We start from the raw sequence: 25,509 nt of genomic DNA on the forward strand, positions 1-25,509 counted from the left end.
TGCCTAGGCACTGTTTAGTTAGCCAATGCAATAGGCGGATTAAATAAACATCAACAGCCTTGCTCTCTCTGCTGCCAGTGGGGGGAGATAGACAATCAACATAAACAATAAGTTATATAATATGTTAGAAAATAGTAGGTTCCTGGGAAAAACAGAGCAGAATAAGGGGTTGGGAGGATGCTACAATTGTAAATAGGCTGCTTTGGGAAGGCCCCATCTAGAGGTGTTATCTGAGCAAACTTGAAAAAAGGGGAAGGAGGAGAGCAATGTGAATATCTGGGGGAAAAGCATTCGGGCTTAGGGAACAGCCAGTGCAAACCCCCCAGTGCCTGGTGTGTTGCAGGAACAGCAAGGAGGCCAGTAGAGTCTATGCGGGATGGGGGGGGGGGGGATAAGAGGTGGAAGAGAGGAAAAAGGCCAGAGCAAATTACGTGAAGCCTTTTGAGCCACTATAAAGATTTTATTAATCTGAGAGAGATGAGCAGGCATTGGACAGTTTGGAACCAAAGACTGCCATGATCTGATCTGTTTTAACAGGAGAATCCCTGGGGCCACTGAAGGGGAATAGGGTGGGGCAAGGGTAAAGGCAAGGCGACCAGCTGGAGGGAGAGAAGGTAATACACTGGGCAATACCAGTGGAAGGGGGGGGGGGGGAGAAGTAAGGGGATATTGGACAAATTTTCAGGGTAGAACCTACTGGGTTCACTGATAAATCAGTTATGGGTTGTGAGAAAAAGGAGTCAAGCGAGGTTATCTTGGAGATCCCTCCATCCCAATATATAAAGAAAAATATGAAATATTTAGATAACCAGAAAAAATCACATTTAATATTATGAAAATAAATATTTAAACACTTCACATAATCCCCACCCGTTCTTTTGAGCTACCACCTATGGCCTGGAGGCCAGGTGCTCCAGTCTTTCCATCAGCCCCGCCCCGCCCTGTCCCGGCCCCTCCTCCCGGCCGCCCTGCCCCGCCCCCGGGGTCCCGGCCCCTCCTCCCGGCCGCCCTGCCCCCGCCCCCGTGGTCCCGGCCCCTCCTCCCGGCCGCCCTGCCCCCGCCCCCGGGGTCCCGGCCCCTCCTCCCGGCCTCCCTGCCCCCGCCCCCGGGGTCCCGGCCCCTCCTCCCGGCCTCCCTGCCCCCGCCCCCGGGGTCCCGGCCCCTCCTCCCGGCCGCCCTGCCCCGGTCCCGGCCCCGCCTCCCGGCCGCCCTGCCCCCGCCCCCGTGGTCCCGGCCCCTCCTCCCGGCCGCCCTGCCCCCGCCCCCGTGGTCCCGGCCCCTCCTCCCGGCCGCCCTGCCCCCGCCCCCGTGGTCCCGGCCCCTCCTCCCGGCCGCCCTGCCCCGGTCCCGGCCCCTCCTCCCGGCCGCCCTGCCCCCGCCCCCGTGGTCCCGGCCCCTCCTCCCGGCCTCCCTGCCCCCGCCCCCGTGGTCCCGGCCCCTCCTCCCGGCCGCCCTGCCCCGGTCCCGGCCCCTCCTCCCGGCCGCCCTGCCCCCGCCCCCGTGGTCCCGGCCCCTCCTCCCGGCCGCCCTGCCCCCGCCCCCGTGGTCCCGGCCCCTCCTCCCGGCCTCCCTGCCCCCGCCCCCGGGGTCCCGGCCCCTCCTCCCAGCCGCCCTGCCCCGGTCCCGGCCCCGCCTCCCGGCCGCCCTGCCCCCGCCCCCGTGGTCCCGGCCCCTCCTCCCGGCCGCCCTGCCCCGGTCCCGGCCCCTCCTCCCGGCCGCCCTGCCCCCGCCCCCGTGGTCCCGGCCCCTCCTCCCGGCCTCCCTGCCCCCGCCCCCGGGGTCCCGGCCCCTCCTCCCGGCCTCCCTGCCCCCGCCCCCGGGGTCCCGGCCCCTCCTCCCGGCCTCCCTGCCCCCGCCCCCGGGGTCCCGGCCCCTCCTCCCGGCCGCCCTGCCCCGGCCCCGCCTCCCAGCAGCTCTGCCTCCCCCACTGGAAGCCCGCTCCTCCCGCCCTCGTTACCATGGTGATCGCCCAGCGCGTGCGCAGTGTCCTGGAAGCTTCTGCAGCTCCCCCGAGACGCTCTGGTTGCTACAGTGACCTCTCGGTGGAACCGCGTGTGGACTCTCCGCTGTGAGCTCCGCCCAGAGCCCGTCCCTGACGCCAGAGATTCGTCAGACGCCCTCGGGTCCAGCGTGGTGCTGGTTGCTATGGTGATCGCGGCCACCGGCCCCGCCAGACAAGGTCGCGCAGCTCCTGGAGCCTTTGCAACCCCCGCGGGTGAGTCTGCCGCCCCCTGTCCCCCCCTGGTCCTCTCCTGTGCAGGGGCGTCCCGGAGGCCCTGGTTGGGAGGGCTCCGCGTCCCCGCCCACCTCCCGCAGTACGAACCTGAACCCCGGGGCCTCCTTGCTCCCTGAGCGGCCGCCCTGGGCCGGGCCGCGTGGTCCAGAAGGGGAGCCGGGTCAGGTCGGGGAGGACGATGGGCCTGTGTAAGACCCCTCTAGCGGAGGGGGAGGACAGGAGAGGACGCAGGGCTGTGGTGTGAGGGGCCAGGTGCTGGGCGCGGTGCAGGGGTGCAGAGAAATGCCTGCAGGTGTAACCTGAGGTCCCTGACCCACCCAGAGCCTTCGTCGCTTGGAGACTAGGAGCAGGGGACCACCTCAATTCTGCGTCCTCCACCTGGGCGGTGGTGATGCCCAGCTTGGCATTTGTGCCATGCCTCACTCACCCCGGTGATAAATTCAGAGAGGGGCCGCTCCTGGTTGGAGGAGCCCCCAAGCAGGGCCAGGAAAGCCTGGTCCCCCCCCCCCCACCCCAGCCATACTGCCTGCAGATGGAAAGAGATGATCTCTGGTCAGTTTCCCTGTGGGAGAAGGGGGCGTGGACCAGTGTTTAAAGCTACTGAGGCTAAGCATAAACTTAAGGATGAGTCTCCAGGGATTTATGTAGCTCCCTAACCCTCTTTTGCCTGGCTGGGTCCACAGGACACTCTGGAAGGATGAGGTCCTCGCTGACATCTTTGGGGCCGCCTGTGAGCCGGGACCGCATCATCACCAGCTTCCCTAAGGTAGAGAGAGTCGTTAGCCACCCCTTTAGGTGCATGCTGCTCTCCCAACACCATCTCCACATCCACATTCCCCACCTGCATTCACCACCAGAAACGAAGCAGGAGAATCGGGGAGGTCAGAGGTCAGTCCCTCTCTAACAAAGCCCAGAAACTCAGTAGACTTCTTCAGAAACAGGGAGACTTGGCACTGACTTGCCCGAGGTGGACCAGCTAGTTAAGGGTGACCCCAGGAGATGATGTGGCGTGGAGGTTAAAGGCACAGACTTGGCAGACAGTCCTGGGGCTGAATCCTGACTCTATCACTAAACTATGTGACTGTGGGCAAGTTACTCAACCTCTCAGCGCTGCTGGTACGTAAGGATAATTCCTCACTTTGGGTGTTTGGCTGTTGGTAAACAGGAGCTCCCTTACCCGAGTTGTGGTCACTGCCATTCTCATTGGTATTATTACTATTATCAAAGTAGCAGTCTAGTTTCCTGACACCAAATCCAGGGTCCTCCCTCCTTACCATGCTGCCTTCGCTTCCTGCTGAAAACACGACGGTCTTTCATGCATATCAAAATCCAGTATTCATTGCATCAGGGGTTGCATCAGGTTGCAAATCAGTCCAACCCCTAGAGGAGGCCGTGCGACAATATTTCCCACCTTTGTGTTGCCGCTGCCTTCTGATCCAGCCATTGAAGGCCAGGTAGTGGAGCAGTTTGTAAAGCGCAAGATCAGACACAGTATAAAATGTCCCCGGGGGGGGGGGGGGGGGGCTGCTTCAACAGCAAAATGCTATGTCCTGACCCAGACGGGAGGAAGAGTGAGGCTTCCCTTCAGGAGCAGATGTGTAATGAGACTCAAAGTCAATTAAGTAAAATGTGAGGAATGGAGCATACTTCCACTGGTGGAAAAAGGAGAGGGGAGAAGACAAATGCACGTGTGTGTTTATACGTGCCAGAAATCTCTCTGGAAGGACACAGAAGATCTTGCTGTCCGTGGTTGCCTCCATGTGACTTGGGACAGGGCATGGAGGGAAAAATCCTCTCCTTGGAATGACCTCTCTCTGTCCTTTGAATTCTGTGCCCAGGCTGGTACGGAGGAAGGAGGGGACTGCAGACTTCGGGTAATTTGGGCCTGTCTCACCTTTTCTTCCTCTGCACACCCAGAGAGAAACCTGTGGTGCCTCGGACCTGTGGACAATTCTCCCAGAAATTTCCATCCCAGGCAATTGCTTCCCTAGAGAGCTTCACCGTGGTCACCAGGGATGATAGACACTGATGTTTAGTGAGCCAAAAGGAAGGGAAGTATGATCGGCACAGAACGGTCCAGGTCTCACGGCGCAGAGGGCTCCATTTACAGAACAGATCAGCGAGGCACAGAGAGGCGGGGGGGCGGGGGGGCTGCGGGGCGTCACACCTCTGGGCGTGGGAGAGCCAGGACTTGACCTGAGAGCCGGCCGGAGGCATCCACCGTGTTTTCACAGAGGGTGAGATTCTCCTCATCCTGTCTGTGGCAATTCATCATATATCACGGGGCCACACCACTTCAGACCTGAGACATTCCTGGTCAGGTGGGGCAAGTCTCTCTCATTACTCTGTGCCTCAGTTTCCCTGTTTCTAGAATCAGCTCACACTTCTTGCCCAGTCCTCCTTGTTACATTTCTTCAGTGCATCCACAGTGGTGGGATGCCTCTAATGACCACGGTGGCCAGGCTGACACCCCCCCACCCCATCCCACCCCCCCCCGCACCCCATTTGAAACTGCCGTGAAAGTGGATGGGGGCGGGGAGAAGCAGCCTGCTTGCTCATGAGGTAGTGAGGAATGTGGGCTGTGGGCCGAGCTGCTCACCTGCCTTACCCATTTGCTCCTCCCCCCAACCACATGACTAGGTTATGAGTGTCCCCACTTTCGGGATGAGGAAACGGGCTCACTGAGATGCTGTGACTTTACCTTTTGTAAAGCTGCTTCCACTGTCCCTGCCGCCTCCATCCTGCCTGAAGTCGAGGGGGCAGGTGCTCCAGAGCAGAGCCCACCTCCGTGCCCAGGAACTCAGAAGAAATGCTAAGGCTAGGAGGGAGGTGGAGCCCTTGCCACAGGGGAGCTGTGGGTCCCAGCAGTGCCCCAAAGGACATGGTGGGCAGCCTGGGGGGACCCTTGCCATATCACAGCAGGCCACACCAGCAGCTTCCACCAGCAGCTTCCAACGATGCCCCTCTCCCCACATCCTCACCACATGCCATCCTCAGCCTCTGCCAATCTGAGAGCAAAACATGACTGTCACCTTCAGTTTGTTTAATGTCATCTTTTCCGATGGTAAAATAAAGGGGCGTGCAACGTGTATCATGACATCTTAATAGCCACAAATATTTGTGCAGCACTTAGTGTATCCACTGATGGCTTTACAAGCATTATTTCATTTTATGCCCCCAGGCTTCTGGGGCCTTCTAGATTAGAGACATTAGACAGCTGCCTGGGATCACACAGCAGCTAAGGGGAGACACAGGTCTCCCTGACCCTGAGGGGGTGCTCTTCAATCTTGACCCATTCTGCCTTCCAAGAAACGTGGAAGACCCAGAGAGCCCTCCGGTATATTTTCCTTGCACATAGATACACAGTTTCAAAGCAAACATGGCATCCAAGATCCTAGAAGGCATGGAAGGATCTCGGTGCCGAAAGTGCCCTGATAACCCACCCCTCTTCTCGCCTGGAGAAGTCCAGAGAGGATAGGGACCTGCCACATGCCCACAGCAAGGGCACAGCTGCCCCAGGCAAGACCCAGCTCTCCGAGTTGCCACCTGGGCCCTTTGGTCTGACCCCCACTGCTGCTCCTCAGGACTCACAAGACCTGGGAGTCTCGGAGCCACCGATGGGATAGAGGACGGGTGTGACAGAGGGGTCAGGAAAAACTGATGAGCTGGGCCGTAGGGAATGCTGGCAGGCAAGTCACCACTTTGCTGCCCTACTTGGTCATGGAGCTGCAGCTTGTAGGATGAAGTGTCCATCTGTCCATCTGTCTGGCTTTTTCCAGTGGTACACCCCTGACGCCTGCCTGCAGCTCAAGGAGCACTTCCATGGGCAGGTCAGCACCACCTGCCAGCGCAGGAACACAGGGACTGTGGGGTGAGTGGCCCCATAACCCAGGGGGCGCGGGATGTGGGGGGAGGCAGTAGGTAGGAATGAATGCATGGATAAATATATGAACGGGCGGATGAAACACTTACACATATGATGCCCGTAGAGCCCAGGATGGGCCTGGAGGCGACTGGGATCTTCACCTGGCTTTGCTGCTGTAGGGAATGTCTGCCATAGAGAACTGCTTCCCCTTTTCTCAAGAAGTCCTGCATGTGACTTCTCAGCCTGAGGTCCTTGGCATATGTCTGCTTTCTCCATCTGGAATGTCTTTCCTACCCTTCAGCTCACAGTATAGTGTTAGGGGGCTCCCCACCCCCATTCCCGCCCCCCAGCCTGGGCTGGGTACCCCTCCTGTGTGCTTCTTGGTCCCAAGCACTTATCTCACAGACTTGAGAGTTTGCCTCTAGATTCAGCACTAGACCTAGCCTGTGAGGGCGAGGGCTGTGTCTGTTCTGCTCCCGCCTCAGCAGCCCCAGCACCTGGCACCACCTAGCCCTGCTGGCTTTGGAAGTTTGCAGCAGTTACTCCCTCCCTTAACACACAGGTACCAGGGCCTGCTTTTGCCTCTCCTCCTGAGGAGCTCATGGTCTGCTCAGGTAGTCAGTGGGGCTCACAGGTGTCATACAGGTGTGGTGAGGTGGCCGTGGAAGCCCAGCTCTGAGTTCCCAGATAGCACAGACTGAGGCCGGGCTCAGGTCAGAATGTCCACGGCAGCCATGGTCACAGGATGAGAGCAATGGCCACCAGTTAGGGTGGTATGTCATGTAGATGACCTCTCTGACACCCTTCACAACAGCTCTGAGAGGTGAGAAACTGAGGCACAGTGGGTACCCCCATAATACCTCAGTAGTACCTTTACTCCTTCATCTGGGAAGCTGGAGTTAGGGCCATCCTGCTCCAGAACCAGAGGCCACCTGGGAGCAGAGAAGGCACAGCCTCTGTGTCCCCAGACATGGCCAGGGGAGCTGTATCAGGTCCCCGGGTAACACAGGTGCCTTCTTGCTGTCTGCAGGCAGAGGAAGTACTTGGTCCAATGTCTGAGCTCCTTCCGCATGAGCTGCCAGGCAGTTAGTGACAGTAGTGTCCCGGTCAGGGAGTACCTGCTTGCCAAAGCAGGAGCCCTTGCAGCCCCAGGCATGGGTAGGAAGGTGCGGGGGCTCTGCCCCCAGTGCCTGTAGGCCCTGCCCACAGCTCTGTGTCTGGTCCTCACACGTCCAGGCTCCTCACTGTGCCACAGCTCCCATATAGCCCCACCTGGGACTCCTCCCTCTAGTCTGTCAGCCCAAGACTCAGCCTCCCTTCATGCCCAATTCTTATCCTCACCACTTGGGCCCAGTAGGGTCAATGGTACAGCCCCTGAGAGAGTAGAGTCCCGAGAACAAATACAGGCCTTCTGCCCTCTCCTGTGAGTGCCAGGGATGGGGACACACATCCCAGAGTGTCTCAGCAGGTGGCCTGTTCCCTGTTAAGGACTGACACGTGGCTCACGAGTGGGGAGCTCGGGGAAGGAAGGGCCCGTATGTGTGAAGATGCTCTGTGGCCACGCTCGCACGCAACACAGCCATATCCCTCACAGGCTCCGACTCTCCAAGGTGGTTGTTGTTGGCGATCTCTACGTGGGCAAGACTAGCCTCATCCACAGGTGCGCCTGCTGCCCACACCTCCCAGCACTAGTTGTCACGCTTTTCCCTGGGAGACCAAAATGACACTGTCGTCATCAAAACTGTGTGGTTGCTGGGTGCCATACCTCGGAGGGGGTACAAGGAATCAGGGAGATCCAGGTTGGGTGGAGGGTGCAGGGTCCCAGGACCCTGGCATTCATGACACCATCCCCTGGGACCATGGGCTCATGCCTCACTGGCCCTGACCTGCAGCATTTGCCATCTGGGCTGCTGCAGCCCCCTTCCCCCCCAGCAGTTCTTATCAGCAGCTCCGTCTGTCTACTGTTTCCCTCTGTGGACCATCATCTCCTATTCCCTGTGGGTGCACTTCCCATTGCCTGCAGACTTTGACTGTCATGAGCGAAGCTTCCACACACAGCCTCTCTGATGACTTCCTCAACTCCCACAGGTTTTGCAAGAATGTCTTTGACCGTGACTACAAGGCCACCATCGGGGTGGACTTTGAAATCGAGCGCTTCGAGATCGCTGGGATTCCCTACAGCCTGCAGATGTAAGTGGTCATTGTGTGGCTCATGAGTGGGCTTTGTCAGGGGAGAGCCATGGGGAAAGCCTTGGTGAGCTCCTTGACTGTGCCCTGTGGTGCTCAGTGAGGACCTGTCTAGATAAACAGGAATGGTTGTATGAAACTGGGCTGCACCAGTTCCCAGAGGCCTGTGTACTCCCTCAGTCCCCATGGGTGTCTCACGTTGGTCATCAGACCTGGGAAAGTCCTCACAGCCCAATGTGCCCACCCATCCTCATCCTACCCTGACTCCCACCCCTCATGTTCTGGCTCCGGGTCCCCACCCCTAGCTTGCCTGGTGCTCAGTGATCCCCCCACCAGGCCAGCAGGGTGGCGTCTGGCCAGTCACTTCAGACCTCTGAGCATCTGTTCGCATCTGGAAAACGGAGCCCAAAGCAGTCCCTGCCTGCCGGACTCTGGTGGAGGCCCCCTAGTCCACGCACCTTCCTCCGGCTTGATGTTTCCCCACTCCTCCTCACCCCTCTGTCTGCACTCCACTCCCGTTTCTCTCCCTCTGTCTGCTTCCCTGCAGACCCCATGTCTCTGCATCTCGGTGGCCCCATTGGTTTCAGTCCCTCCCCTGTTTCCCTCAGAACAGCCCAGAGTCTGTTCCCCAGAGCTCTGGACCTTGCCTTCCCTCTCCTCTGGCACCTGGAGGATGCTGCAGGTCTGTGTGTCACCAGCTGTACCCTCTCCTGTGTGACTTTCTCCCCCCTCCAGTCTCTCCTGTGTGGCTCCTTCCCCTTCCTAGGCTCCCCACCCAGCTGCCCCTACACCACTGTGGCCTGCTGCCTCGGTCCTGGTCCCCTTCTTTCTCTCTCCCTAGGAGTCACACCTGCTTCTCTGGTTTCATCCTCAATCCTCTATGCCCTGCCTGGGCTTAGCCTGGAGATCTAGGGTCATCGAGATGGAGCTCTCCCTCTCGTGGACCTCAGCTCCTAACTCTGCCCGCTTCTCTGAGGACAGCCCCAGTGCAATCCTAGACCCAGATGGCACCACCGCATCCCGCCCAAGGGAGAGTATGGGGCCAGACCAGAGCAGAAGAGGCTGTGAAAATGCAGGGCTGGGGACCCAGGGGCTCTGGAGCCAGGAGAGCTGAAGAGCACAGAGCTGATGGGACAGCCCAGGTGGGGCCAGGCAGAGAACAGCCTGTGCTGGGCTCCCCTTTGTGGCCACCGGCTGTATTGACTAGAGTAGAGACGTAGTCCTGGCTCAACTTCTCATTGTCCCTACTGGGGACACTGCCAGCCATCCCGCTGGCCCCACCTCCAGGCCACCCTCCCTGATTCCCACCCAGAGTCATCTTCAGAAACAAAAGACGTTATGAATGAATTAACAGAAGAACAGTGCCAAAAGGTTCTGCATCATGCTGAATCACTTGAAAAAATTTCAGACCGTTGAGATCTTATTCATGGCTTATCTACTTTTCCATTTACAGAAGAAAGTTAAATTTTGATCTGCTATTTTTAAAAAGGGATGGGTTTTCAGAGTCAGTCCTGTGTATTGACCGCCTGCCTGGTTCTAATATTTTATTTTATTTTATCTTATCTTATATCATCTTATCTTGTCTCTCATGAATAAATAAATAAAATCTTTTTTAAAGATAAAAAATAAAAATAAATAAACCAGAGCAAGTAGATCTCAGTATGTGTCTCCCCCTGTCCTATACTGTGCCGATGGCAGACCTTGTTAATTTTTTTTTTAAGATTTTATTTATATATTCATGAAAGACAGAGAGACACTCCCAGGTCCCACCCAGGGACCTGAGCATCCCCTCTGCTGCAGGGCCAAACGTGAAGCCATGGGCCAGCCACACACGAGCAAGTGGCAGAGCCTAGAATCCCAGGGCCATTCACCAGGCCAGGTCTGCAGGTGGACTTCCACATCTTCAGAGTGAGCACATCAGGGGCATACTCTCTTTTTTAATGGCACAGACTAAAGGGACTGAGCTACAACTCCATTCATCTAGACAGAGGAACTAGGTCAGGCCCCTCCCCCAGGGGCATATGACTCCAGCTAGGGAATTCCCCCCTGGGGCCCCATGGGAAGGAATCCCAAAGAATTGCAGGGCGGGGACCACTAGCTGGTGGTTTAGAGCACTGCAGTTGCTTCATCTGCCACCTCTTTCTTTCCCTTTCTGTCTTTGCCACCACACAGCTGGGACACCGCAGGGCAGGAGAAGTTCAAGTGCATCGCATCTGCCTACTACCGGGGTGCCCAGGGTGAGCATCCGGGTGATGGCAATGGTGGGGCCCTCAGCCACGTATGGCAGTAGGCTCCCACTGGGCTCATACCAAGTCCAGGTCCTCCGCCCAGGCACCAAATCTGCCCTCCAAGAACCACTGAGAAAATCCCCAGCCAGCCCTTGGGGATGAGGAGACTGCTTTCCAGCCAGCTGGGCCTGGGGTTGGCCTCAGCAGTCACATCCTGCAGGGACCCTGTGCTGGTGGGTGCTCGCTTTGGAGTCTCAGCCACAGTTTCAGCTCAGTAGGATGCTTACAGGGGGAGGCACATGTCCAGAAACCCCAGAAAAGAGCAGAGTTGACTCCTGGAGGAGGTGCGGGGAGGCAAGGCTGGAGGGGAAGAGTGGAAGGGCCACAGGAGGACTGCACCTGCTGGTGGGGGGCGGGGGGCAGGTAATGGGCAGGCCTCTCAGGCAACAGGCGACAGCATAAGATCCCCACTTCAACACTAGCTTCCTGGGGGTTTCAGTGGAAAACCATTCACGGTATCCAAAACCAGGCTCAAGTTATGAGACCCAGTTATGTCTACTTGATGCTGGTGTAAAGAAATCACAACATCGCTATTGGAGATTTGAAAAATGCAAAACCAGGAAACCGTGATCACCTTGGTTACAGTCGGAGTTCCAGCTGTGGCTTGTCTTCTCAGGGAAGACATCCCCTGAGGAGGAGGTGTCAGGCACTGGGCGTACCCGTGAGAACAGCAGCCCAGCCCACCACCATCACCATGTTCTATAGCCTTCCTTGCTTCATCCCCCTCTGCCTCAGGGGGCCTCCTGCAGCTTCAGGCAAGATGCAGAGGAAGGCTCTAGCTGGCCCTGATCACATCCCCAGGCCCAGTAGAGAGCAGGCCTTGCTGGAATGTTCTCTACGTAGGACTCCCCTCAGGACACCAGGGGACCCTGGACACCCTGAACACCATGGGGCCTGGGCAGGATCAGTGATGAGAACCACCCTGCTCCTCAGAAACGGTTCCCCTAAAGCTGCTTGTCTGTTGCTATTGTCCTCAGAGCCATAGATGCCATTGATCGAAAGTCCTGCATCAGGCCCTAGATCAAGAGCTTATAAAATAGCTGTTCTTGCTTAAACCTCACAGCACCCCTGAGAGCCTGAGGTATCGTTCTCACCACTTCACAGATGGAAAAACTGAGGCTCTCAGCAGTTAAGGCCCTCACCTGAGCTCCCTTAGCTGTAAGTAGCAGAGAGGAGATTTGAACACAGGAGCCCATGAGCTCATCTTGCCTCCCTGGATACCCCCTCGAGCTGGGCCTCTGGGTATGGGTTGGAGAGGGCGGTGGGTTGGTAGATCCCAAGGGGGCGCCATGTGGTGTCTCCTTCGCAGCCTTCATAGTGAGGACCTGGGCTGACTGCCTGGGGGGCCATCCCAGCAATTCTGCGGAGTCCGGCTCCTCTCTGGGTTTCTCTTGGGGAGCAGGGAGCTGCCTGAGGGGAGCCCCTCCTTGTACACCGTGTTTGTCTCACCTGTTGCTGACCAGCTCTTGGCTTCTCCCCGTGTGTACAGTGATCATCACAGCCTTCGACCTCACTGACGTGCAGACTCTGGAGCACACCAGGCAAGTCTGGGACTCTGCAGTCCCTATGGTTCCTTTGGGTTCAGGAATGCCCATGAGCTGGGCCCCCAGTGGGGGATGCAAGGGACCAGACTCGCTGGTGAGAACTGACCGCCCACAGGCCACTTACTGCCTCCTCGCCACATTATCCCTTAAGATTTGCCCCCATCTGCTGAAGGCAGGGCCAGCTCAGGGTTTGCAGCCAGCCCAGGCTGACAGGGGCCAGGCTCAGAAGGGCCTGCCTTTGCTTTAAAGCTCTGCTGTCACCATCTTGAGAGCTTTAGTGATTGTTGGATGAGGGGCCTCCCATTTTCACTTTGCTCTGGGTCCTGCAAATTATGTGTAACCAGTCCTCTTGTCTTGGCTGGAGACCTGGTAACATGACCAGCGCCCCGCTCAGCCAGCCGGGGTCTGGGTACCTTCCCTGCGACTCGTGGCTCAGTGCTCCCAGTGCGCCCCCAGACCTCTCTAGGTGGATGGATGCCATCTCTCAGCCTGTCTTCCCTCTGTGCAGGCAGTGGCTGGAGGATGCACTCAGGGAGAACGAGCCGGGCTCCTGCTTCGTGTTCCTCGTTGGAACGAAGAAGGACCTTCTGGTGAGCACAGCAGAGTGAGAAGCTCTGGAGGGCCCTCCGGAGAATGCAGCTGCTTTCAGCCCAAGCTTGGGGAATGGAGGGTGGCATTGATGTGCCTAGATGGGAATTTGAAGACCAGGAGCTAAAAGTTAGGGGCACCTGAGTTTCCTGTGCTGGTCTCATTGGAGAGGGATCAGCAGGATGTAACCCCTGGGGAAGTGTACCCCGGCCCATGCACCTGCCCATCCCAGGGTGAGATGGGGAGGTGGAGGCAGAGGGGGAAGCTCTCCCCCCCCCCAACACACAGGAGGGTCAGGAGGGCTGCTTCTCCCAGTCAGGGGCTGCATGTAAGCAGGCAGAGGTGGAGGCTGTGCGCCTGGCCAACGAGATGCAGGCTGAGTACTGGTCGGTGTCAGCGAAGACAGGTGAGTGGGTGCGGGGCTATCGCCCCAGAGGGTGCAAGAAGTCTCCTTCCGTGGCTCTGTGGTATGCTCAGGTCACGGCCAGCTGTGCTGGTGATCACACAGGGCCTTCCACTGCCTGAGAGGAGGTCTCCTCGACTCTAGAGGGAGACCCGTGGGCATCAGGAATAGGGACACCTGGCCCTGTGCGCGTGTTCTCTAATGCATCCCCTCCCTCTGTGAGGCAGATCCATTTTATCCCTGCAAGGTCACGTCCAGGGTCACAGGGAGGAAGCAGCAGGGCTGGAATTGGAATACAGCCCTCACCTGTAACCACTATACCATCCTGCCCCCCACCTAAGAGGCACCTCCTGGCACATAGAAGGGCCCAGTAACTGGGGCTCCCATGTCTTTCCCGGATGTCATCGTGGAAGACACTGCAACATTGCTCATGGCCCCCTGGCCCTCACCCACATCCCAAGTCTGTCCTCCAGGCACACAGGACCCCCAGCCCCTGAGCCGGCTTTACCCACAGGCCCCTGCTTACTCCAGCCCAGGCTAGATGCCTAATGTCTCAGCCTTGGTGTCCTCATCTGGGAAATGGGGTGATGCCGTCCATCTCATTTCATCTTTCTTGCAAAAAATGTGTTTTAAATTACAGAAGCCATATGTTTTCACTGAGGAAAAATTAGAAAACACAGAGAAGCAAAGGACAGGTTGTTGGGGGTGGTAGTGGTGAAATGAAATACCATGCAGTGACTGGCTCATAGAAGGCCCCAGCAGCTCAGGGGACTCAGGAATTATGCCTTGAAGTCCTTGCTCCAGGTGAGAGGCTGTAATAGACATCTGGTCAGGGATGGCGAGGCAAGGATGAGAGTACTAAGGGTGGGTACCACATGGTGGGGTGGGGAGGGAGCACAACCTCCAGCCCAACCCAGTTCCCTCTGCTCCTTCATGACAGCATCCCCTGTACCCTCTGATAACTACCTCCCCTTAGAGATTCACTGAGAATTCCCTATGGGCCAAGCAGGATTGCCCTGTGCAGTTGTATAGGTTGTCAGCTACACAAGGCCAGCACACATGGTGGGGGCCAGAACCTAGCTCTGTGCCCAGATGGGTGGCCTTCTCTGCCTGAAGGAAGTCTATATGGAAGTTGACCCCCCCATTAATCCTCATAGCTATCCACTCGACAGGTGCTCAAAAGTGACAGGAAAAGCAGACACCCTTCTGATCTCCACGCATCCCAGTGGCAGGCCCAGAGGAGATACTCAGTGGTGATTAGTTGGAAGAGTAGATGCTGGGAAACCAAGGCTCAGAGATTTGAGGTTGCTGCCGGAGCAGGGGCCCCAGGGCCCCAGAGGTGGGAAGCCAGGCCGGCCAGCACCATCCCTTGCCCTGTGCCACCCCAGGCAGCTCCACAGGTGGGCCGCCCTGGCTCCCATACCCCCTGGCTCCGAAATTCGCCCGTGAGTAAGGGCCGAGGTAATGGGGTCAGGGCTGTCTCTTGGGCCCACAGGGGAGAACGTGAAGGCGTTCTTCAGCCGTGTAGCTGCCCTGGCATTCGAGCAGTCGGTTCTGCAAGACTTGGAGAGGAGGAGCAGCACCCGGGCCCAGGTCGGCGACGGAGACCTCATCCGTGCGTACAGACAGTGGGGCCAAAGCTGGGGAGCAGGCTAGTAGCCTAAAATCCATGTCTACCATCCTCCCATCCTAAGAGGCCACCCCCTTAACTTGTCCCCTTGAGCTATCCTCTCGGGGGTACCATCTTTGCCATTACTCTGACATCAAGTCCTCAGTCTCCCTGACCCTGCCGCCAGCTCAGACTTGCTCCCTGGCTCTCCCTGCCCTCAGGAGCTTCTTCATGAGCCAGGCTGGCGTCCCTGGCTGTGTGGATGTGTTCTGGCTTTGGCTCTCCCAGTCTGAGTCTTTCCCCATGCTGTTCCACCATCTGGAATACATCCTCGGCCTCTCAGCCAATGCCAGGTCACCAAGGCCTTGCTTGAGAGGCCTGGGGGTCAAGCTCAGCTCTGCCCAGCAGTCACGAGTGGGTGCCAGTGGCAGGGGAGGGTGGCTGCTCCGTGTTAGCTGCAGGCACTTAGTTGATGCCAGGCGACTTCTCCCATCCTTACAGGAATGGAGGAGAGTCCACCCGAGACCCAGGAGAGCACGCCGTCCTCCAGCCTGGGTTGCTGTTAGCTGGGGCCTGCATCAGAAGCCTCTACTCCCCGCACACACATGGGCAGTGCCTCCCATGACTGTGGATGGGGTGACATGAAGCCATCCGTAGCTGCCCACCCACCATGCTGAGCCCCAGAGCTCAGCAACTTCTCTTTAGCAGGTTGGGAGCCAGGAAAGGGTGGCACTGGCTGCCCAGGAGCCCCCCTTCACTGCCCCACTGGTGGGCGCACAGTGGTGACCGTCTGGAAGGCCAGTTCCACCCAGATAGTCACCAGACATTCCCCCCTGGCCTCAAGAGGCCTCAGAAGTGCAGACACGAGACACTTGTGCCCCACAGCCTGCATCTCTCAGTCTTGGCACACATTAGCTGCCCACACAGGCCCTCTGACCACTTTGCCGGGCTGGCCTCAGGATCCTTCTCTTCTCAGTGGTCTAGGCAAGTCTTTTCTGTTATTAGCAGGACTTGCAGTTCTCAATCCCAGAGCCCCAGGCCTCACTGTCCACTGTCCCTCTGCCACAGACTTGTGGGATCCCGGGTCAGCCTTGCCCCTCTGGAGGAGGATGGACAAGAGGGTCTCTCAGGCCCCTTCTGGCCCAGGGGTCAGCTTTGGCTCCTCTTTGATCCTTGTCCTGTTGGTCAGTGGGTGAGGATGGGCAGAAAAGGCCATCATGCCCCTCTGGCCCACCTGGACAATGAATTTCCCCAGCTGCCCCTGGGGTACAGTACTGCTGCATCCCTTGTGCATGGCGCTGCCCTGCTGTTACTGGCAGTTGTCACGCAGACACTGTTGGGCTGGTATCTGTGGTTGCCCCCACCGCCCCTCTCTCTGGTCTCCACAGGAAAGGGCCTGGAGAACAAGAAACTCTGCGTGCCTGCCTCTCAGGACCTTTGTGGTGGCCTCCTTGACTCTTTGGAGGACATCGGAGGCCCTCCGGAGTCTGGCAAGCTCCTCATCGACACCTCTCCATCCTGCACATCCAGGACAGGCAGGCACAACCCAGGCATGCCCTCCCTAGTGCCCACTCTCTCTCTGCCCTCAGGTTGCTCTTCTATGGGGGCTTTAACTACCCGCACCTGCCCCTGGCTGGGTGCCCACTCCTCCCCACCCATCCCATCCCACAAGCAGGTGGGCACATCTGGGCATATCCTGCCTGCTTCTCATAAATGGCGAGCATTTTGCCAACAGCTGTTCTGGTCAGTGCCCCGAACAGTACCCCATACGGTGCTGGGCACACTGTGGGTGCCCGCTGCATATTCACTGGCTGGCAGCAATTGCTAAATGCTGGTTGGGGAAGGACACATCTTTTTCTGTTCAGTCTCCCTTCACCACATTTTAGCTGTTGTTTACAGATAAAAACAAAAACAAAAAAACAAAAAAAACAAAAAAAAAAACACCTCTTTATATAAATCACTGTTAAAGGAATTATGTACACGAGAATTGTAATCCAAAATAAGACACTACGAGGTTTTGTATACAGTGTGAAAGTCCCCTTCCTGTCCTTGGAAGTAAGTGCTGCTAACAACTGTAAGAGTCCTTCCAGACTATTCCTCTGCAGCACAACCATGTTTGTTGGCTCATTTGCTGTTTGAGCAGAATGGTCTTTCCCCGCACATGCTGCCCAGCCGCAGCCTGCAGGAGCCTGCAGGAGCCCTCCCTCCACACGGAGCCTACTTGTTCCTTTAGCAACTGCCGGTTTTCCTTCAGGCGATGGACCAGAGTCCAAGTGCCCTGCCCCCCAAGCGGCACATTAGGCTTCTGTCCAGCTTCCAGCCTTTACCAAAGGTACTGCAGAAACTGTCCTTGGAGTTGTGACTTTGAATACTCAGGATTCCCAAAGACAACGTGCTGGCCCTGCTGCGGATGGGGGCCCCAGCTTGGTCCATTAGACACAGTAATGGGGGGTCAGGGGGCAGGCTGCATTAGGACCAGGTTTGTGGCACACAACAGAAAGTGTCATGGGATGGAGGAGCCTGGCCACAGAGAGCTGGCACTCTCCAATGGCTCTCTTCCCCTCACCCCTCTAGGCCTTGGGATTGGGGTGGGGGGCTGATAAGGAGGTCCTGTTACTAGCTCCTGAGCACCCATTCTCTACAAATAGCCCTTTATTAAACTCCCCCCCCCCCCCCCCCCCGTTAGGACACCTGGGTGGCTCAGTGTTTGGTTCTGGTCACGATCCCGAGTCCCAGGATTGAGTCCCGCATCGGGCTCCCTGCATGGAGCCCGCTTCTCCCTCTGCCTGTGTCTCTGGCCCTCTCTCTCGCTGTGTCTCTCATGAATAAATAGTTAAAATGTAAAAACAAAAACAAAAACACACACCTCTCCCCATGTTGTCTGCTGTGCATGTTTAGTTGTTTCCCACTGGTTGATACGGAGTCTTCTGTCAGAATCGACGAGTTAGTGAAGACATTCTCTTCAAACACCTCAAAACTGGGCTGTGGTTTCTGGTGCAGAGACCCAGGATCACATGCAAATGGTTCAGAAAAGGTTTGTCCCACAGCCCTTTGTCTCTGCCAAGCAGCCTTGTCCTTGGGACATTGTGTCCCTTACATGTCTATCCCCGCAGCCAGGGGGTCCCAGTGCCCTGTCACCCAGGGTTATGACCCCAAAAATGGTTTATTTGCATGGACCCAACCACACCCAGCCCTCCTCAGGGTCCCCAGTAGAGCCAGGAAATGAGCTAATCAATCCCTTCCTCTGTTCCCTGGGCCCCCACAATTTCAGTCAGTCCCCTAGCCCTACAGCCACATGACCTGCGATGAAGATTCCCCAGTGACCCAGAGTGGGGCGCTTGCTCCCAGTCCCTTAATCTTGTGCCCTGCGCCCATAGATTGGTGGGCAGAGGGAGGCCAAGGATCCATTCAACCCCCACCTCAGCTGTGGGGTAGGATGGGAGCCACCCCCAGATGGATCTCAATCTCTAGAGAGACTCAAGGTTACACATAATCCAGGTAACTGGAACAGAGATGGACAGAGGATCACTTACATTCTCACCGATGAGATTTGGCATACCTAGGAAGGTTCAGAAGGAGTTCCAAGCCTACAGGGAGGACATGGTGACCGAGGAGGCCCAGAGCAGGGACCACGAGAAGGCATAGGGTGGGGGGAGTCTTCAGAAGAACCAGCACCCAACTCAGAGAGGGCCCTCCTTTTCTGAGGGAGAAGGGGCTCCTAAGGACTGGCGGGGTGGGGGCTGGGTCCACTGTTGCCCAAGAAGCTCAGGGCTTCAGGCGCTGCCCAGCAATGAGACACCCTCCCAACAGCTCCTGGGCTCCTCTGCCATCTGCTGTAGCCTCCCCATGTCACCTCCCATATGTCAGGCCTTCCCGCGAGGGAAGTTGATCGGCAGACGGGCCATGTGGCTGTCACACCGCCTCCACCTCTTTCCAGGCAGCCCAGATCCTTCCCAGCCTCCACCCCCACATCCAGACGCCTCCCCAGCATTCAGGGCCACCAGCCACCTGTCTGAGCCTGCACCCCAGCCCGCTGTGTGCAGGCTCTTTGCTCTGCTTGCTCCCCACCCTGTCTCCAGGGACACACGCTGGGTGTTCAGGCAAGCAAAGCAGTGCCAAGGCTCTCTCTGGCCCACATGTGGGTGGCACTGGCTGGCCTCTGAGCCTCTCTGACCACTGGAAGCCACAGCCTGGACCGTTTCACAGGCCATGCCTTCAGAAACAAGCACATCCTGTCCCAGCCCCTTCATTCACCATGAAGGCTGGAAATGGCAGCCAGGAACCCCCCACTGGGATTCCCTGCCTGTAGGGCTTTTATCAATAATTGATTCTGCAGAAGGGAGGTGGAATCACAGCTGGGGGGGGTGCGCTTGGGAGGAAAAGCTCACACACTCACTCATTCAGAACCCTTGGCCAAGGACGTCCTGCAGAAATCCCTGCTCCCCACTCCGGGCCTGGGGCTGGTGGCCTGGAGGAGGTGCCCAGCCAGTGACCATCCAACATAGCATGAGCGAGCAGACAAGAAAGCTGTATTGATCGTCCTTGTTTTCTGATCTTGCCTGCAGCTCCCTGGGGCTGACAGATGACAGAGGGTGATGACAGATGACAGATGGGGGCCTATGGCCTCATCCTGCTTGAAGAGATCCCTCCTCTGGCCTCCAGGCCCCAAAGTGGGTGGGGATAAGGGTACAGACAGGGGAAGGAATGAGCAGGAAAAGGCCCAGATATTGAGGTTGGTCTCAGGTAGAAAGGTCTTCAGGCAAACCCTGCTGTCTTTATAATGCCATATCTGACGATCTCGCCTGATGGCACAGTGGCTGGGAACACCAACTTGGGACTTGGGCAGTGCCACCGATTGCTGTGTGACTGAGGGGTCACTGTTCTTCTCTGAGCCCTTTTCTCTGCCTTCTGCCAGGATGATAGCTGTGAGGCGGGGAAACAGGCCATAGCCATGGAGCCCCTAGCCCCAGGCTGGGCAGCTGGCAGGGGGTGGGTGGATGGAAGCCACTCTTATGGGCAGTGCCACTGCTCCCACCCATGCAGTGCCTTTGCATTAGCTAGAAAAAGGTACCCACGCACTTCCTTAAAGAGTTAAACATAGAGTTGCCATACGATCCAGAAATCTCATTCCTAGGAATATTCACCAAAGAATTGAAAACAAGGACTCAAACGAGTACATGCACACACATGTTCAGAGCAGCATTATTTATACTAGTCAAATGTCCACAACGGGTGAATGAGTAAACAGAACGTGGTCCACTGGTACAATGGAATATCATTCAGTCTTTAAAAGGAATGAAGTACTGACACACGCTACAACGTGGTTGAACCTTGAAAACCCTACGCTATATGAAAGAAGCCAAATATATGACAAAAGGTCATATTTTATTTGAATCCACGAATATGAAATGTCCAGAATAGGTAAATCTGTACAGACAGAAAGGAAATTAGTGGTTGTCAGGAGCTGGAAGGAGGGAAGAATGAGGAGCCACTGGTTAGTGGGTGTAGGGTTTCCTTTTGGGTTTTGGGGTGATGAGAAAAGTATATACGGGGTGGGGGCAGAGGGAGAGGGAGAGAGAGAATCCCAAGCAGGCTCCACACCCAGTGCAGAGCCTAACACAGGGTTCAGTCACATGACCCTGAGATCAGGATCTGAGCCAAGACCAAGAGTTAGACGTTCAATTGATGGAGCCACCCAGGTGCCCGGTGATGAAAATATTTTTGAACTAGATACAAGCTGTATGGTTGCACGACATTGTGAATATATTAAATCTCTCTGAACCGTCCGCTTCAAAATGGTTAATTTTGCCATGTGAATTTCACCTCAATTTAAAAATAGAACTTCTTGCTCAAGGCATTTGATATCATTATATTAGAAAACTGCTGTCATAAACGGATTTTGTGAGAAAAGACACCTTTTTACAATTGCTGTCATCATCAATATTTGTATCTATCAGGTCTAAGCTGGGAACCATGCCCCCTTTGATGTGTGCCCTTGTGCAGTGTACATCCTGCCTAACTGTAGCTGGCAGACCTGCTCAGGAAGTCCCCAAGGGCAGGGGTGGCCAGTCCATTTCACAACGAACAAATGGAAATTTCCTACTTTCACGTTAGTGGGGCCTTCTGACTTCTGAATGACACAAAGAACATAGGCTGTGGAGCTGGAAGATGGTCTCAAGCCTGCCCACACCTGAAGGCTGGGTGCTGTGCAAACTTGTCTTCATCTGAGGAGTCAGGTGAATCCCTGGGCTTATGGGAACATTAAAATAGATGCTAGAAAAACGCTCCTCCTTACTCCTTAGTGAGCAGGACCAGGGGCTGCTGCTTCCACCCAGGCTGGGGACCCAAGGGCTGACTTAGCTAATCCTCCATGATTTATGTTTTTTAATATAATGGATTTATTAAGATATAATTTACATACACACAATTCACTCATTTCAAGTGTATAATTGGATAGTTTTTAGCATATTCACAAAGTTGTGCAAAAATCACCACTGTCTAGTTCTAGGACATTTCTAAAAAGGAACACAATGACCTTTAACTGTCACTCCCCATTTCTCCTACTCCCTTATCCCTGGCAACCACCAACCTACTTTCTATTTCTGTAGATTAGCCTATTCTGGACATTTCATGTAAATAGAATCATACAATATGTGGACTTTTATGATAGGCTTCTTTCACTTAGCAGAAGTTTTTCAAGGTTCACGCATGTTGTAGTATGGGCACTGCATTTCTTTTTTATGGACAAATAATGTTCCATTGTATGGATGCATCACATTCTGAGTAACAATTCATTCGCTGCTGGATGTTGGGTTGTTTCCACCATCAGTTTTAACACATTGGAAGTTCTACATTCTGTCTACAGAGGGGACTGTTGGGTCCCAGCCTCTTTCAGCAAAGGGAAAGGGCAGCCTTGGGGAGGGGTTTGCCAACATCTCCTTCTAGATTCAGGGATGGCTGAGGGTGCCTGAGAGAGAGAGAGTGTGTTTGTGTGTTTGATTTTTTTAAAACACCATAAATGTTTTGTGTGTGTTTGATTTTTAAATAAATTACAGAGCCACAGGATTGTATCCCAGAAAATGAAGGAAATTGAGGGGAGACATTACCAATAATCCTATTTCTCTGTCCCACTTCGGTTCTCAGATGAAAAAGAAAACCAGTATCTATTGGAAATGATGGAAATATCTGTTATCTGATTGTGGTGATGGCTTCACAGCTGTGTTATACGTGTCTACACTCATCAAATTGCACACTTTGAATATGTACAGTTTATTGCACATCAATTAAGTCTGTAAACTTCAATAAAGCTGTAAAACTTTTTTTAAAATAACATTTTTTTTTCATTACAAAAGATAGGCATTTCTATTATGAGACATTCAGAAAAGCATAATGATGAAGAAAATAAATGTAATTTGCTACTCAGGGCTTTGGAGCCCCTGGTGAAGTCCCCTCCACCTGCTGAACCCCTTGAAAGGGTCTGTGGGACCAGCATCAGCTTCCAGCCTGTGTGGCCAGGCCCTGGGGCCCACTTTGGCTCTGCTGGCCTCATGGTGCCAAACCCAAAGTCCTTCCACCTGAGGACTCAGCTGCCATTCACAGGGATCCTGCCCTCCTCATGCAGGATGCCTCCCTCGGGACTCTTGGGTCCCTGTCACTTCCCTGGCGAGTGCTTCTCGGTCTCTCTGCCTCTGTTTCCTTCCTAGTCCAGCTCCTAACCCTCCCTCACCTAGTCCCCCTGGGCAGCCGGGGAGAGTCTTCAGCCCTATGGCCATAAACACTAGCTGTTCACTAACAACACTCCCATTTCTATCCCTGACCTTGACGGTTCCTTGGTACCCCAGAACCAACCACTCTCTCTCCACTTGACTCCTCTCTGTACCTCCTCAGGTACCTGGAGCCTCCTCACATGGGGACTCCAGTTTCCCCATCATAATCAACAACCCACTGTCTACGTCATAGCTGGTCCTTCTTCCCTCCACATCCGATCCATCTTTAAGTCCAGAACCAACCTGGAACTTGACCCCCTCTCTCTGTTGCCTCGCTTCCCCCCTCATCTGGTTCTGGGTCACCAGCACCTTTCATCTGGGCCAGCAGCACAGCTCCTGTCCACTTACCCTGCTCCGGCCCCCTACCTCCCACCTGTCCACAAAACAAATCTGAGCCAGTCCCTCCACAGCTTATGGCAGATACTGTGGCTATTTGAATTCAAATTCATTCAAGTTGAAGTAAACTAAATTGTATTTATTTATTTATTGTTAAAAGATTTTATTTTTAAGTAATTTCTACACCCAACATGGGGTTGGAGCCCACAACCCCAAGACCAAGAGTTGCATGCTCCACTGACTGAGCCAGCCAGGCTCCCCCAAACCAAGTTATATTTATTATTATTTTTAAAAGATTTTTTGGCAGCCCCAGTGGCGCAGCGGTTTGGCGCCGCCTGCAGCCTGGGGTGTGATCCTGGAGACCTGGGATCGAGTCCCACATCGGGCTCCCTGCATGGAGCCTGCTTCTCCCTCTGCCTGTGTCTCTGCCTCTCTCTTTCTGTGTCTATGAATAAATAAATAAAATCTTTAAAAAAAAAAGATTTTATTTATTCATTCATGAGAGACAGAGAGAGAGAGACAGAGAGGCAGAGACACAGGCAGTGGGAAAGCAGGCTCCATGCTGGAAGCCTGACATAAGACTCGATCCTGGGTCCCCAGGATCAGGCCCTGGGCCAAAGGTGGCGCTAAACTGCTGAGCCACCCAGGCTGCCCCCAAACCAAGTTTTAAATCAAAATAGGTATTTCCACGGGATGCGTGGGTGGCTCAGTGATTTAGTCTGCCTTCGGCTCAGGGCGTGATCCCAGGGTCCTCGGATTGAGTCCCATATTGGGCTCCCCACAGGGAGCTTGCTTCTCCCTCTGCCTATGTTTGCCTCTCTCTGTGTGTCTCTCACGAATGAATAAATAAAATCTTTTTTAAAAAATAGATTTTCCAGTTCTCAGGTGTAGTAACTACATCTTGAGTGCCCAGGAGTCTCATGAGGAAGCTAAATGGCTGCTGTATTGTTCAGTGCAGAGTGTAGAACATGTCCATCATGGTGGAGAGTTCTAGTCATGTGCAAGTTCAGAACCTTCCAGAGGCTTTTCTTTGCATTTAGAATACAACCCAAACTTCTTACAAACCTTCTTACAAGGCCCTGCCTTGCCTCTGATGTCACCTCCTGCCACCCATACCAGCTTCATCTCCTAACCCAACTGTGCCTCAAACACACCTAGAATTTTGAAAGTCTCCCTGTCTTTGCCTTTCTGCTCCTCATCCTTAGGACCAGCTCAGATATCACCTCTCCTGGCAGGCTATCCCCAGACCTCTGCCCCCTCCTGGATCCCTGCACAGCACACACATCCCTGCCATGCATGGCCTGGCTCTGCCTGACTTATCCCTTCCTCCTCCACTCATGTCCCATCTTTCTCTCTGGGTTGTGTTCTCCTCTGGGCCACACATGTCAGAGTCTTCTTTCAGCCAGCACTGGCTGAGCATCTACTATGTACTGAGCACTGGGGAACATGACAGACAGATCCCCATCCTTGGGAGTTTAGATCTAGCTAGGGACAGATACCTAATGGGGGATTATGAGTGTTATGTATCTGGGCCCCATGTTTTTCTCATTCCTTCTTCTCCGGGGAAGGGAGGGATGATCAGAAAGCTCTACAGGAAAAGACTAGAGCCCCAGGGTGGGAGTGTTTTTCAGAAAGGACTGAGGATGAGAGGAGTGTCTTTGGGGCCAGAAGAAGCTATCTCATGGGGGCAGATAGCCACTATCCTCTGGTTTCTGAATTAATTTCACTCATGTGTACGATATTTGAGGTGGGGCCTGCAAACCAGAGAAAAGGGCACCTCACTGATGGATGAAACGCCCCACCCAAAGTATCCTTTTCTTTCCCAGATGATTAATGATAATGTTCCAGATGAACCCACAATTCCCTGTCCTGGAAGCAGAGGGGCTCCATCAGCAAGGCAAAAAAAAAAAAAAAAAGCAGTATGTGCTTTTGGAATTCTCTCTGGAGACAGCCATAGAATGGGATTCTGGAAGCCTGCCTGACCAAACCCACTGTGTTGACCTGAGCAAGCCATGTGAGGGAGACAGTTAATATTGATCGCAAGCCACTATTTGCCATACCCTGTAAGGTCAGGACTTTCGCCCATTTTTTTTTTTTAAAGATTTTATTTATTTATTTATGATAGTCACAGAGGAGAGAGAGAGAGGCAGAGACACAGGCAGAGGGAGAAGCAGGCTCCATGCACCGGGAGCCCGACGTGGGATTCAATCCCGGGTCTCCAGGATCGCGCCCTGGGCCAAAGGCAGGCGCCAAACCGCTGCGCCACCCAGGGATCCCCTAGGACTTTCGCCCATTATAAAGAAAAGGTTGCTGAAGCTGTGCAAATTGCTGGGATTACAGCGTCACCTGTCCAGCCCCAAAGTCAGGGCATCAACTCATTCTGTTTCTTCGCCTGCCAAACAGGGTTTACAAGGGGCCTTGTCTGCCTTGGGGGGGGGGGGATCTCAATGTAAAGGAGCTGGTTTAGAGGGGCCATGGGGCCTCAGGAGGGGAGAGAGCAGGAGGGTGGAGAGGCCTGCAGAGGGCGGCAGTGAGTTGTGCCTGGAAGTGTCTGGCCCACGGGGCCCAAGAGCTTTCCCTGGACACTCCCAGGGCACCTCCCAGAGCACTAATCTTAACAAGCAGTCAAGGAAGGAGCACCACATGCCATGTACTGGAGTGTGTTTCAGGTTTGCCCAACTGGGTGC

The 25,509-nt window shown here is 55.2% G+C and overlaps 1 protein-coding gene across 14 annotated transcripts; it reads left to right on the forward strand.

The window, feature by feature from the left end:
• Positions 1 to 1,967: 1,967 nt before the first annotated feature.
• RAB36 (RAB36, member RAS oncogene family) lies at positions 1,968 to 17,585 on the forward strand. 14 transcript variants are annotated; one of them, XR_013365906.1, is made up of 13 exons: positions 1,972 to 2,215; positions 2,920 to 3,002; positions 6,016 to 6,107; positions 7,696 to 7,761; positions 8,190 to 8,291; positions 10,089 to 10,196; positions 10,461 to 10,525; positions 12,066 to 12,121; positions 12,633 to 12,710; positions 13,024 to 13,114; positions 14,607 to 14,704; positions 15,222 to 15,428; positions 16,109 to 16,245. XR_013365906.1 is itself a non-coding variant. In XM_077874479.1 (12 exons), the coding sequence occupies exons 1-12, from the start codon at positions 2,146 to 2,148 to the stop codon at positions 15,363 to 15,365; spliced, it is 1,053 nt and encodes a 350-aa protein (XP_077730605.1). In that variant the 5' UTR covers positions 1,971 to 2,145; the 3' UTR covers positions 15,366 to 16,250. The 14 variants fall into 14 exon arrangements, 10 of the variants coding, with proteins under 10 accessions (XP_077730600.1, XP_077730605.1, XP_077730604.1 ...); XR_013365909.1 differs by lacking the exon at positions 15,222 to 15,428 and having other exon boundaries at positions 1,968 to 2,215; positions 13,028 to 13,114; positions 14,607 to 14,726; positions 16,109 to 16,129; XR_013365910.1 differs by lacking the exon at positions 16,109 to 16,245 and having other exon boundaries at positions 1,968 to 2,215; positions 13,028 to 13,114; positions 15,222 to 15,270.
• Positions 17,586 to 25,509: the final 7,924 nt, after the last annotated feature.

This window comes from Canis aureus, chromosome 27 (genome assembly GCF_053574225.1).
Source record: "Canis aureus isolate CA01 chromosome 27, VMU_Caureus_v.1.0, whole genome shotgun sequence".
Taxonomy (NCBI): Eukaryota; Metazoa; Chordata; class Mammalia; order Carnivora; family Canidae; genus Canis; species Canis aureus.